General features: G+C 42.3%; 1 protein-coding gene across 4 annotated transcripts in view; it reads right to left on the bottom strand.

Moving 5' to 3' along the window:
* Window positions 1-15,000, bottom strand: part of dnaaf9 (dynein axonemal assembly factor 9) — a 227,511-nt gene that overhangs the window by 94,283 nt on the left and 118,228 nt on the right. For all 4 annotated transcript variants that reach the window (XM_043696504.1, XM_043696418.1, XM_043696328.1 and 1 more), the window contains 2 exons: window positions 14,039-14,089; window positions 5,585-5,672 (listed from right to left, as the gene is read on the bottom strand). In XM_043696504.1, the coding sequence (XP_043552439.1) occupies window positions 5,585-5,672; window positions 14,039-14,089 (139 nt within the window). The remainder of the gene's footprint in view (window positions 1-5,584; window positions 5,673-14,038; window positions 14,090-15,000) is intronic.

Raw genomic sequence — 15,000 nt, 5'->3', positions numbered from 1 at the left:
CTCCTTGCGGGAGCACGAGGTGGCGCCAATGCAGTCATCAATGTAGCGGAGGAAGAGGTCGGGAGTGGTGCCGGTGTAATTACGGAAGATCAACTGCTCTACGTAGCCAACAAAGAGACAGGCATAGCTGAGGCCCATACCTGGGAGAGGAGCCTAGCAGGAAAGACAGTGGAAGACTAATGGCAGGAGTCTCTGAGTAATTCCGGAGATACAACAGAGATTCATTCCGAGGGAGAAGAAGCATGGTATAAGGTGGATGGGGCAATCATGGCTGACTGGGGAAGTCTGAAAAAGCATAAAATCAAAAGTGAAAGCATATAACATAGCAAAGGGCAGTGGGATGAGGCAAAGGCTAACATTGGGCCACTGGAAAATGGCTCAGGAACTGAATCATTACTTTGTGTTAGTCTTCATGGTGGAAGACATGAGTAATATCCCAAAACATCAAGAGAGTGAGGGGGCAGAGCACAGTATAGTGGCCATCACCAAGGAGAAGGTGCTAGACAAACTGAATGGCCTGAAGGTGGATACATCACCTGGACCAGATGGACTACACCCCATTGTTCTAAGGGAGATAAGCTGAAGAGATAGTGAAGGAGTTAGTGGTGATCTTTCTGGAATCACTAGAATCAGAGAGGGTCCTACAGGACTGGAAAACCACTAATGGGACATCTGTTTTAAAAAGGAGTAAGGCTGAAGATGGAAAAATTACAGACCAATTAGCCTAACCTCAGTCGTGGATAAGATCCTGGGATCCATTGTGAAGGTTCAGATTTCTGAATACTTGGAAGTGTGGTAAATTTGGGTCATGCCTGACAAATCTGTTCGAATTCTTTGAGGAAGTAACTAGCAGGTTAGACCAATGAGAGCCAATGGAAGTTATCTATCTGGACTTCAAGAAGGCCTTTGACAAGGTGCCACACAGGAGGCTACTGAGTAGGATAAGGGCCCATGGTGTTATAGGCAAGGTGCAAGCATGGATAGAAGCTTAGCTATCTAGCAGAAAGCCGAGAGTAGGGATAAAAGGGTCCTTTCTCAGGATGGTAGCCGGTGACAAAGGGTGTTCCGCAAGGCTCAGTGGGTCCACACTTTTCACTTTGTACATCGACAATCTGGATGAATGAACTGAAGGCATTCTGGCCAAGTTTGCAAACGATACAAAGACAGGTAGAGGGACAGGTAGCATTAAGGAGGCGGGGAGACTGCAGAAGGATTTGGACAGGTTAGAAAAGTGGGCAAAGAAGTGGCAGGTGGAGTACAATGTGGGAAAGTGTGAGGTCTTTCACTTTGGCAGGAAGAAGAGAGGCATGGACTATTTTCTAAATGGGGAGAAAAATCGAGACTTGGGAGTTCTGGTTCAGGATTCTCTCAAGGTAAACTTTCAGGTTGAGTCAGTAGTTGAGAAAGTGAGGGCTGCAGATGCTGGAGATCAGAGCTGAAAATATGTTGCTGGAAAAGCACAGCAGGTCAGGCAGCATCCAAGGAACAGGAGAATCGACGTTTCGGACAGGGCTTATGCCCGAAACGTCAATTCTCCTGTTCCTTGGATGCTGCCTGACCTGCTGCGCTTTTCCAGCAACACATTTTCAGCTCTGAGTCAGTAGTTGGGAAGGTAAATGTAATGATGGTATTTACTTTGAGAGGACTTGAATATAAAAGCAGGAATGCACTTCTGAGGTCCTGGAAGGCTCTCACATGGAGTATTGTGTGGTATTTTTGGCCCATTTTAGGATGGATGTACCAATCCTGGAGTGTATTTGGAGGTGGTTCACGAGAATGATCCCAGGAACGAAAAGCTTAACATATGAGGAACGCTTGATGACTCTGGGTCTACACTTGATGTTTAAAATGATGGGGTTTAACCAGGTCTCCATAGAGCTGCAGCATAACCTCACGGTTCTTAAAGTCAATTCTCCTGCTAATGGAAGCCAACACACCATATGGATGGCATGGTGGCTCAGTGAATAGCACTGTTGCCTCAGTGTCAGGGAACCGGGTTCGATTCTAGCCTCTGGAAACGGTCTATGTGGAGTTTGCACATTCACCCCATATTTGCGTGGGTTTCCTCCCACAATCCAAAGACGTACAAGTTAGCTGAATTGACCTTGCTAGGTTGCCCATGGTGTTCAGGGACATATGGAGAGTCACAGGGTAGGGGAATGGATTTGGGTGGGTTACCCTTCAGACAGTTGGGCCAAATGGCCTGTTTCCACACTGTAAGGTTTCTATGAGTCTAACACCATACACCTTCATAACAACCCTATCAATTTGGGTGACAACTTTGAGGGATCTATGGACATGGACCCCAAGATCCCTCTGTTCCTCCACACTGCCAAAAATCCGGCCTTTAACCCTGTATTCTGCATTCAAATTCTACTTTCCAAAATGAATCACTTCACACTTTTCCAGGTTAAACTCCAGCCCAACTCTGCATCCTGTCAATGTCCCATTGCAACCTACAACAGCCCTCCACACTATCCACAATGCCACCAACCTTCATTCATCATCAAACTTACTAACCCACCTTTCCACTTCCTCATCCAAGTCACTTATCAAAATCACAAAGAACAGAGGTCCCAGGTCAGATCCTTACAGAACATTACTAGTCACTGAGCTCCAAGCTGAATACTTTCCATCTACTACTATCTTCTGCCTCCTATGGACGAGTCAATCCTGCATCCAACCAGCCAGCCAAATTTCCCTGTATCCCATGCCTCCTTACTTTCTGAATGAGCCCATCATGGGGAATGTTTGCTAAAATCCACTGCTCTACCTTCAATGTGTTTTGTCACATCCTCAAAGACTACAATAAAGCTTGGAGACATGACCTGCCCCTCAAAGTCATGCTGACTATCTATAATCAAACTATGGTTTTTCCAAGTAATTGTAAATCCTGTCTCTCAGAATCCTCTCAAATAATTTGCCCACCATGGACGCAAGACTGACTGGTCTGTAATTCGCAGGATTTTCCCCTATCCCCTTGAACAGGAGAATAAATTCTGCCACCCTCAAATCAGCTGGCACCACTCCAGTGGACAATGAGGACTCAAATATCATCGCCAAAGACACAGCAATCTCTTCCCTCACTTTTTGTAGTAACCTTGGATATATCCCATCTGGGCCAGGGGACTTGTATAATCCTCATGTGTTTCAAACATTTCAGCACATCCTCCTCCTTAACCAACATCTATTTGGCCCTACCCTCACTCTGACCATCCTCTTATTCCTCACTTAAGTGTAGAATGCCTTCGGGTTCTCCTTAATCCAACTCACGAAGGCTTTATCATGCCCCCTTCTAGCTCTCCTAAGTCCATTCTTCAGTTCCTTCCTGGCTACCTTGTAACCCTCGAGAGCCCAGTCTAATCTTTGCCTCCTCAACCTTAGCTAATCTTGTTTCTTCTCTTGACTGGATGTTCTACATCCCTTGTCACCGAAGGTTCGTTCACCCTACCATCCCTTCCTTACCTCAGTGGGACAAACCTATCCAGCATCTTCAGCAGCCTCCACATTTCTATCCTGCATTTTCCCAAGAACATCTATTCCCAATTCAGGTGCCCCAGTTGCTGCCTAATAGCATTGTCATTCCCCTCCCCCAATTAAATACTTTCCCATACCATCTGCTCCTATCCTTCTCCATGACTGTCGTGAAGGTCAGAGTTGTGATCACTATCACCAAAATGCTCTGATATTTGGCCTAGTTTGTTACCAAGCACCAAATCCAATATGACCCCCCCACCCCTAGTCAGCCTGTCTACATATTGAGTAAAGGAATCCTTCCTGGACAAAACCTGACAAAAACTGCTCTATCCAAACTATTGAACTAAGGATGTTCCAATCAACATTAGGGAGGTTAAAGACACCCATGACAACAACCCTGTTTTTTCTGCACCTTTCCAAACTCTGCCTCCAATCTGCTCCTCTGCGTTTCTGTTGCTATTGGGGTATCTGTAGAAAACTCCCAATAAAGTTACTGCTCCTTTCCTATTTCTGACTTCCACCCATACTCACTCTGTAGACAAACCTTCCTTGACAACCTCCCATTTTGCAGCTGTGATACAGCTCCTGGTTAGCAATGACCACCCCCACCCCCACCCCCATCCCCCCAACTCCACCCCCATTCCTTTTGAAACATCTAAACCCTGGAACATCCAACAACCATTCCTGCCCCTGTGATATCCAAGTCTCCATAAAGGGAAGATCTTTTAGAATGGAGGTAAGCAGAAACCTCTTTAGCCAAAGAGCAGTTAATCTGTGGAATTCATTGTCACAGAAGGCTGTGGAGGCCAGGTCATCGAGTATATTTAAGATGGAGATAGTTAGGTTCTTGAGTATCGGGGGATCAAGGGTTACAGAAGAAAGTGGGAGAATGGGGTTGAGAAACATATCAGTCTTGATTGAATGGCGCTGCAGACTCATTGGCTGAATGGCCTAACTTTTGTTTCTGTATCTTATGGTCTCATCCTTGTGGGGGATAGATGCATGAAGGGATTGCATGCTCATGGTAAAAAGGAGGCGGCTGAAGCCTGCAAATTGGAAAGTCCAAAACTGACATGCATTGTTAGAAGAATAGAGGACTGAAGTGGACAGGGACTAGACCGGAGAGAAATGACTCAAGTCAAGCTCGGAACAGATGAGTTCTGTGGGACAGGAGCAGGCAAACACAATAGGTCTGCCAGAGTAGTCCTGTTAGTGAATTTTCAGAATGAGGTAAGAAGCAAGTTGTGCAGAGCTGGGGGACTATCAGCTTGAAGGCTGTTGGATGGGGTGAAGCGGGGGAGGGGTTCACCAGATGAAATGAGGTCAGTAACCACAGTGTCATGATGATGACTACAGAGCCAACACCAAATGTCAAACTTGTTCCTTTGGTTCACTAATATACAGAAAAGTATAAAAACTTTCATCCTTGCCTGGTATGGCCTACATATGACTCCAAGCTCACAGTAATATGGCTGACTCTTAACTTCCCTCTGAAGTGGTGTGATAAACTAGTCAGTTAAGGGCAATTAAGGATGGGCAATGAATAGCTGGCTGTTTAGTAGCCCTTGCAAAGAGCCATAAGCAGCTTGGATATTAGAGAATTTTAAATGTAAAGCAAAGCTAGAACAGAAACCTGTTTAGGTCACCAAACAACGATAGGTGGATAAACAGATTTGATCCAGGTTAGGATGCACATACATTCACTGTTCACAAATAATGCCAATTTCATTATGCATAATCTCCAGTATCAGCAACTAGGACAGACAGCCATCAAGACGAGGCAACAAACAACCTTTCAATTCTCTATTCCAAGGACACTTTCAATGTTAAGATTTACGGATATGGCTTGCCACTTAAACCTCTTGCTATTGAAAAGAGAAGAAAGTCAGAACTTCATTGAGGTTTTATAGTCATCGAGTCATACGGGGACAAGGGTTCGATTCCAGCCTTGGGTGACTATTTGTGCGGAGTTTACACTTGTGGGTTTTAGCCAGGTGCTCCAGTTTCCTCCCACAGTCCAAAGATGTGCAGGTTAGATGGAGTGGCCATTGTATGATTCTATTCAATGAGTCAAATACAATATGATCCAATAGATGAATTAAGTTACCTTCTTCTGGTCTGGATGCTGAACTACCAGAACAAAGGTAGACAGAATCTCCACTTGCAAGAATATTTCCCAAAAAACTTTCTTCAGCCTGAAAAAAAAACAGAATTTTACAATACTCTCTTAAACCCTTTGTTTCATCTCAAAACTACAGGTCAGACCTACAGTATTATTGACAAAGTAACTCCATTCAAATGCACTACAAAGATGATAAGTTACATAACATATGTAGGTTTAAACAGGCACATACAGCAAGGGCAGCATATGCACTCACACAAATTTGCAAACATGTTCCTTAAAATCAAGATTCTAAATGGACATTTCCTGCCTTAAAAAAAAAGCAACGTATGGGTTGAAACACTACTATATGCATGCAGTGCTGTGTATTCTTCGCTGAAGTAACTTGCACAATTAAATGTAAAAGAAACTGGTTTTAAATAGCACAATGGAAGAAAAATAAAAAATCATTAAACAAATATGATTTGATACAATAGACAATAAATTTAGATATTTCAGGGCCTTGGATGAAATGGTATACATTTCTTAAAATCTTCTTTAATGACTAAAATAGCCTTTATAATAAAACATTTATTGTATTTCCATATTTTGAAACTTCATTTCTAAAGTATTTGTACTCAATTAAATTAATCATGCACCATCTTGTGGCACATGCTAGTTGGTGCAGTTGCAACTGAAATCGAGATATACCTGCACAGACCAACTTCTACCACTAGGTGGAGGCCAGAACGTCAATGCAAGATCACAGCCAGACGCAAAAGACCTGCAGACTCCCAAGTGTTGGCAAAATATAGTGGAAACCTGAAAGAACACGAGACTTTCTGTGGGCTGAAGGGGACAGAGACAGACAGGACAGATTCCAGAAAACGAACAGAGCAACTTATGATGGAGAGACGATCCTGATGAAGCAGCTCAAGATAGTTAGGCCTCGAACCTCAGCCTGAGGAACTCCTGCAGAGATATCTTGGAGCTGAGTTGACTGACTTTCAAAACTACAACCATCTTCCGAAATGCCAAGCTGCCCTATGAATCCCACTGATTCTAGTTTTGCTTAGACTCCTCAGTCAAATGCAGCCTTGATGTCAAGGATAGTTGCTCTCACCTAACCTGTGGAAAGAGAACATAGAACAATACAACGCAGAACAGGCCCTTCAGCCCTCGATGTTGTGCCGACCTGTGAACTAATCTCAGCTCGCCCCCCAACACTATCCCAAAATCATCCATGTGCTTATCCAAGGATTGTTCAAATCTCCCTAATGTGGCTGAGTTGACTACATTAGTAGACAGGGCACTCCACGCCCTGACCACTCTGTGTAAAGAGCCTGCCTCTGACATCTGTCTTAAATCTATCACCCCTCAATTTGTAGTTATGCCCTCTCATACATGCTGACGTCATCATCTTAGGAAAAAGACTTTCACTGTTTACTCTGTCTAATCCTCTGATCATCTTGTATGTCTCTATCAAATCCCCTCTTCATCCAATGACAACAGACCCAAGTCTCTCAGCCTTTCCTCATAAGACCTTCCCTCCAGACCAGGCAACATCCTGGTAAATCTCCTCTGCATCTTTTCCAATGCTTTCACATCCTTCCTGAAATATGGGGACTAGAACTGTACACAATATTCCAAGTGTGGCCGCACCGGCGTTTTGTATAGTTGCAGCATGATATTGCGGCTCTGGAACTCAATCCCTCTGCCAATGAAACCCAACATTCCGTATGCCTTCTTAACAGCACTATCCAACTTGGTGGCAACTTTCAGGGATCTATGTACATGGACTCCAAGATCCCTCTGCACATCCACACTACCAAGAATTTTCCCATTGACTCATTCTTCCCAAAGTGCATCACCTCACATTTAGCTGCATTGAACTCCATTTGCCACCTCTCAGTCCAATTCTGCAGTTTATCCAAGTCCCCCTGCAACCTGTAACATTCTTCCACTGTCCACTTGTCTGAAAATTTACTAATCCATCCACCTATGCCTGCATCTAAGTCATTTATGAAAATGACAAACAGCAGTGGTCACATAACAAATCCTTATGGCACAAAACTAGTAACCGGACTCCAGGCTGAATATTTTCCATCAACCACTCGGTGCCTTCTTTCAGAAAGCCAGTTTCTAATCCACACTGTTAAATCACCCTCAATTCCATGCCTCTGCATTTTCTCCAACAGCCTACCATGTGGAACCTTATCTAAGGCTTTACTGCCCTACCATCATCTACATGCTTGGTAACCTTCTCAAAAAACTCAATGAGGTTGATGAAACCATGTTGACTATCTGAAATCAAATTGTTGCTTGATGGATGATTATAAATCTTATCTCTTATAATCCTTTCCAAAACCTTTCCTACAACAGAAGTAAGGCTCACTGGTCTATAATTACCTGACTCATCCCTATTGCCCTCTTGAACAAGGGCACAACATTTGCAATCCTCCAGTCCTCTGGTACCAAACCTATAGACAATGACAACTCAAATATCAAAGCCAAAGGCTCTGCTGTCACCTCCCGAGCTTCCCAGAGAATCCTCGGATAAATCTCATAAGTCCCCTGGGCCGGGTCTACTTTCACTCCTTCTAGAATTGAGAACACCTGTTCATAACTAATCTTGATCCTTTCTAGTCTAATATCTCGTACCTTATTCTTCTCCTCTATAACATTCTCCTTTTCCTGAGTGAACACCAATGAGAAATGTTCGTTTAGCATCTCTCCGATCTCCAAAGGGTCCACACTCAACTTCCCACTTCTGTCTTTGACTGGCCCTATTCCTAACCTAATCATCCTTTTATTCCTCACATACCAAGAGAAAGCTTTAGGGTTCTCCTTTATTTTATTTGCTAAATACTGCTCGTGTCCTCTCTTTGCTCTTCTCAACTCTCTTGTTAAATCCTTCCTAGCTGATCTGTAACTCTCCATCACCTCAACTGAACCATCTTGCCTCACCAATACATAAGGCTCTTTCTTCTTTGTAACAAGAGAGGCAATTTCTGTTGTAAACCTCGGTTCCTTTACCTTATCACTTCCTCCCTGCCTGACAGGGACATACCTATCAAGGACATGCAGTATCTGTTCCTTAAACCAGCTCCACATTTCCATTGTCTGCATCCCCTGCATTTTGCTACTCCATTCTATGCATCCTAATTCTTGCCTAATCTGATTATAATTGTCCTTGCCCCATCGATAACTCTTGATCTGCGGCATGCACCTATCCCTTTCCATCGCTAAACTAAACGTAACTGAATTATGGTCACTCTCTCCAAAGTGGTCACCTACAACTAAATCAAATACCTGGTCGGGTTCATTACCAAGCACCAGATCCAGTGTGGCTTCCCCGCTTGTCGGCCCTTCGACATACTGTGTCAGAAAAACCCTTCTGTACACACTGGACAAAAAAAAATTAGTTCTTTTGTCCAGGTTTGAACCAAGGCTGTAATGGGGTCAGGAGCTCAGTAGACCTGGCGGAATCCAAACTAATTGTTGCTGAGCAAATGCTGCTTGATAGCACTGTTGATGACACCTTCCATCACTTTTCTGATGATAAAGAATAGACTGAGGGGGTATTAGTTGGCCAGATTGGATTTATCCTTACGTTTGCATACAGGACATACCTAAGAAATTATCCACACCAGTATTGCAACCTTACCGGAACAGCTTGACTAGGGTCTGCTAGGGAACAAGAGTATGATTGGCAGAATATTGCAGTGTCCTGTGCCTCCAACTGTTTCTTGATATCACGTGCAGTGAATTGAATTTGCTGAAAACTGGCACCCGGTGATGCTGGGGTTTTCTGGAGGAGGCCAAGATGGATTATTCACAGGCACTTCTGACAAAAAGATAGTTGTGAATGCTTCTCGATGATTCACAAATGCAAATCTTTGCACTGATGTGCTAGTCTCTCCCATCGTTGAGGATGGAATATTTATACTGGAGTGGTTTAGTTGGCCATTTCCATTCACAACTGAATGTGGCAGGACTGCAGAGTTTAGATCTGATCCATTGGTTGTGGGATCACTTAGCGGTCTCTATCGCATTTTTATTTGGCAAGCATGTAGTCTGTTTTATAACTTCACCAGGTTGACAGCTCATTTTTAGGTATGCCTGGTGCTGCTCCTGGCACCAGGCATACCTGAAGCAAGACTGATCACCTGGCTGATGGTAATGGGTGAATGGGAGATACAGTGAGCCACAAGGTTGCAAATTGTATTGGAGTATGACTCTACTGTCGCTGATAACCCTCAATGCCTCATAAATGCCCAGTTCTTGAGTTGCTAGATCTGTTTGAAGTCTTTCCCATTTGATACAGTGATCGTGCCACACAACATTTAAATTTAATGTGGATCTCACTCTGTTACGGCTGCAGCAAAGATGCATATTGTATTCTTCACTCTTGTTCTATTACCCTAATGCACTTTGTATGCTAAGATGCACCTATACTGCACACAGAACCAAAAAAAGCTTTGCAGTGTATCGAGGTACATGTGACAATAATAAGTCAAATCAAACACAACGGAGGTTATTCTCAATGTGAAGGCAGACTTCATCTCCAAAAGTGGTCACTTTCACAGACAGATGCATCTACAACAGACAGGTAAGGATGAGGTCAAGTATGTTTATCCCTCGTTGGATCCCTCACCATCTGTCGTAGAACCAGTCTTAAAGCTACGTCCTTCAGGATGACACCAGCTCGATCAGTAGTGTTGCTACTGAGTCACTCTTGATAGTGGACAAGGAAATCCTTCTACTGAGAATACATTGTGCTTTTGCCACCCTTAATACTTCATCCAAGTGTTGTTCCACATTGAAGAGTACAGAATATTGATTCATCAGTTAGGACGACAGTAATTGGTTTCCTTATCCATGTTTGACCTAATGCCATGGAAATTCATGGTGTCCAGAGTCAATGTTGAGGACTCACAGGAGAACTCTCTCCCAACTATATAACACTTTCAAAAGCCGATTGGGGGTAGATGTTCGCAGGGAAAGGAACGGCTAGAAAGGGAAGCCTGAAGTAATGACATAACGAGAACCCAGAGGAAGCATATTCCTGTTAGGGTGAAAGGAAAGGCTGGTAGGTATAGGGAATGCTGGATGACTAAAGAAATTGAGGGTTTGGTTAAGAAAAGGAAGGAAGCATATGTCAGATATAGACAGGATAGATCGAGTGAATCCTTAGAAGAGTATAAAGGAAGTAGGAGTATACTTAAGAGGGAAATCAGGAGGGCAAAAAGGGGACACGAGATAGCTTTGGCAAATAGAATTAAGGAGAATCCAAAGGGTTTTTACAAATACATTAAGGACAAAAGGGTAACTTAGGGAGAGAATAGGGCCCCTCAAAGATCAGCAAGGTGGCCTATGTGTGGAACCGCAGAAAATGGGGGAGATATTAAACAAGTATGTTACATCAGTATTTACTGTGAAAAAGGACATGGAAGATATAGAATGTAAGGAAATGGATGGTGACACCTTGCAAAATGTCCATATTACAGAGAAGGAAGCGGTGGATGTCTCAAAACGCATAAAAATGGATAAATCCCCAGGACCTGATCAGGTGTACCCAAGAACTCTGTGGGAAGCTAGAGAAATAATTGCTTTGCCTCTTGCTGAGATATTTGTATCATCGATAGTCACAGGTGAGGTGCTGGAAGACTGGAGGTTGGCTAACATGGTGCCACAGTTTAAGAAGAGTGGTAAGGACAAGCCAGGGAACTATAAACCAGTGAACCTGACGTCAGTGGTGGGCAAGTTGTTGGAGGGAATCCGGAGGGACAGGATGTACATGTACTTGGAAAGGCAAGGACTGAATAAGGATAGTCAACATAGCTTTGAGCATGGGAAATCATGTCTTACAAACTTCATTGAGTTTTTTGAGGAAGTAACAAAGAAGACTGAGGAGGGCAGAGCAGTAGATGTGATCTATATGGACTTCAGTAAGGTGTTCGACAAGGTTCCCCATAGGAGACTGGTTAGTCAGGTTAGATCTCACGGAATACAGGGAGAACTAGCCATTTGGATACAGAACTGGCTCAAAGGCAGAAGACAGAGGGTGGTGGTGGTGGAGGGTTGCTTTTCAGACTGGAGGCCTGTGACTAGTGGAGTGCCACAAAGATTGGTGTTGGGTCCTCTAATTTTTGTCATTTACATAAATGCTTTGGATGTAAGCATAAGAGGTACAGTTAGTAAGTTTGCAGATGACACCCAAATTGTAGGTGTGCTGGACAGCAAAGAAGACTACCTCAGATTTCAACAGGATCTTGACCAGATGGGCCAAAGGGCTGAGAAGTGGCAGATGGAGTTTAATTCAGATAAATGAGAGGTGCTGAGGGGTGACCTTATAGCGGTTTACAAAATCATGAGGGGCATAAATAAGATAAATTGACAAAGTCTTTTCCCTGGGGTCAGGGAGTCCAGAACTAGAGGGCATAGGTTTAGGGTGAGAGGGGAAAGATATAAGAGAGACATAAGGGGCAACTTTTTCACACAGAGGGTGGAAGGTGTATGGAATAAGCTGCCAGAGGAAGTGGTGGAGGCTGGTACAATTGCAACATTTAAAAGGCATTTGGATGGGTATATGAATAGGAAGGGTTTGAAGGGATATGGGCCAAGTGCTGGCAGGTGGCCTTAGATGTGGATTGGGTTATCTGGTCGGCATGGACAGGTTGGACCAAAGGGTCTGTTTCCATGCTGTACATTTCTATGTTTATATGACACTGTGCTGCCACCTCTGCTGGGTCATATTCAGAGAAAGTGCTGCCTGAGACTTTGTCCATAGAGTATGATTTCATGAGTATGACTATAATCAGGCTGTTGGTTGACTAGTCTCTGACAACTCTCCCAATTTCAGCACTAGTCACTCAATGTTCTAAAGGAGACCCTTGCAGGGTTGACAGGGCTGTTTCTGCCTTTGTCATTTCCACTGCTTAGATTGAGGATGAGCAGTCCATCCAGTTTCATTTATTTTTGAAAGTTTGTAGCAATTGATACAACGGAATTGCTTGTAGGGCCATTTCAGACACCAATAAGAGTCACTACATTGCTATAGGTCTGGAGTCACATGTAGGATAGACTGGATAAGGATGGTGGATTTCCTTCCCTGAGGGACATTAGTCTTTCAGATGGACTTTTCTAACAACTGACGTGGTTTTATGGTCATCATTAGACTCTGCCACGATGGGTTTCAAATCCACATTCCCAGAACATTACTGGAAATTCTGAATCAGTAGTCTCGTGATAATACCAGAAGGCCATTGCCTCCCCCAAACCACTTAAAAGATCTCCCTCTTCAAACACCACATGCCCCACCTCTGATAGGTATGCAAATCCATATTGGAATGTTTGAAGTGGAAGAATGTCCTCAAGGACAGTGCTTGAATGACCTCAGGGCATGATGTAAGAAGAGACGGTCTATGGAAAGATGGTCACTATTTACAATCTCAGATCATGGATATATTTGGAATTGTGTATTCCATGGCAAACATTTTCTTTAAGTGGTTAATACTGGTCTGGACAAGGAATTGATGTGGTAACTGATTTTGAGGGAATAGAATAGGGCAATTTATTAGTAATACATTTAATTAACATTACTATTTCACTGGACAAATGTCACTGGAAAGGATAGATTCTGGGGAAAGAAATTCTGTCGAACTTACGAATAACTAATCAGAAAATGAGAATAAACAAGATGAAACAATTGGCCCAATCAGGTAATTATAAAATAAATTACTTGGCATTCAAAACTGTCATATCTGGTAATGAAAACGTAAAAGATCACACACCTTTCAATCTAATTTGCACAATACTAACATGGACTTACATGACTCATGGTCAGACCACATGTGAAAGTCTCTGCGCTGAGCTATTACAATGTAAATGTTTATCTGACTGTAATGGTCTTTCCTTTTAACTATGTCTTATTTCTAACTTATGCTATAAATCACTAAAATAATGAACTACTTTTGTTTCTCATTTCTCTTTTTGTACCTTAGATTTAAACCTCGATAATTTTGTACCTGTGATGGCGCCAGAAGAGGCCACATTGTGTTACTCAAGTACAGGGAAAAGTTTTACAAGACAATAAAGGATATTTTAAAATATTATAACATTGGACAAACCAAATAAATTTATTCAGATATTTTCTGACACACATTGGCCACTGAAGCAAAGCACAGTTTCAAACTTATAAATTGTAAAATACTGAATGTGCACTGGTAAAGCCATGTAATATTTCAAAACCAATATGCAGATCTGGAACTATAACTACCCAATCAGATCATAATATCTCAAAATTTCCCTCTCTTATTCATGTTCTAATGTATAAATTTGAACTCCCAGAGCATTTCTCCCAACAACAAATTAAGCACTGACATGGGGCAAATTTATTATAAGTTATGAAGAACATAAATCTTAATTTTTTTAAAAAATTCCAGTTTGTGCACCTACCTTTATTGTTCGTTGTGCTTCTTCAGAAAGTTTCACCTCAGCATCTTCAACCTTATCAGAGAAAATAATGATGAAAATAAGAAAACCTCAAAACAAATATAACAATACCACTTCTAATATGTCTTTTTTTTTCTTCAACTAAAGATTCACCACACTGGTTGACAGATCACTTAAACATATCAGACTTATTACTCTCACCTCCACACCCCTGCAGATCATAATACCTCTCAAATGTTAATATTGAAGTTGAAGGTATGTACTGTACCTTTAAGAGAAAGTGAATGCTGTTCTGCACTGAGAGCTTACAAGCACCTGTGATATGACAAGATAGCAGTCTCAGAGTGTACTGGGAAATTGAAAATATGTAACATTTGGCTGTGAAATAGATCAACCAGCTCAATTATCTTATGACAACAATTCGAATTTAACCAGTTTAAATGATGCCCCAGGATACTAAATCCAATTGAGTTTGAATTTATTGTTTTGCCAACATTGAACAACTACCTGGCCTCAATCTAAGCACTGGAAACAACAAAGGCAGAAACAGCCAACATTGAACAAATGAGACGATCCAATGTTGGGGATGTAAAAAAGACAGGCATTTTAAAAAGCAGACAGAGCAACTGTCAACACAGATCCAAGAAATTAGGAAACACTATCAAAAGGTACCTGTTCATATCAAACATATTCGCAGTAAAAAGGAAGACAACGACCCAGGAAGATCTTCAGCCAGAAGAAGACAGTCAACGAAGATGACAGCCGTGATAGGTTTGAAATTAATTTGATGTAATATTAACAAGTGGAACAGTATATTGTTTTATTGGAACAGTATATTGGAGGCAGATAATAAGCAGTTAAGAGAAAGGGAGGCTTAGAATTGTGAATAGTTGTTGTTTAATGTTTACTTTTAAAGCTCAAGAATAAGTTGATTTTTTTTAAATAGTGGAATTTGGGAGTTCTCT

Source organism: Chiloscyllium plagiosum, chromosome 1 (genome assembly GCF_004010195.1).
Source record: "Chiloscyllium plagiosum isolate BGI_BamShark_2017 chromosome 1, ASM401019v2, whole genome shotgun sequence".
NCBI lineage: Eukaryota > Metazoa > Chordata > Chondrichthyes > Orectolobiformes > Hemiscylliidae > Chiloscyllium > Chiloscyllium plagiosum.
Note: the sequence above shows the minus strand (reverse complement) of the source record. Positions and strands in the feature narration are given on the sequence as shown.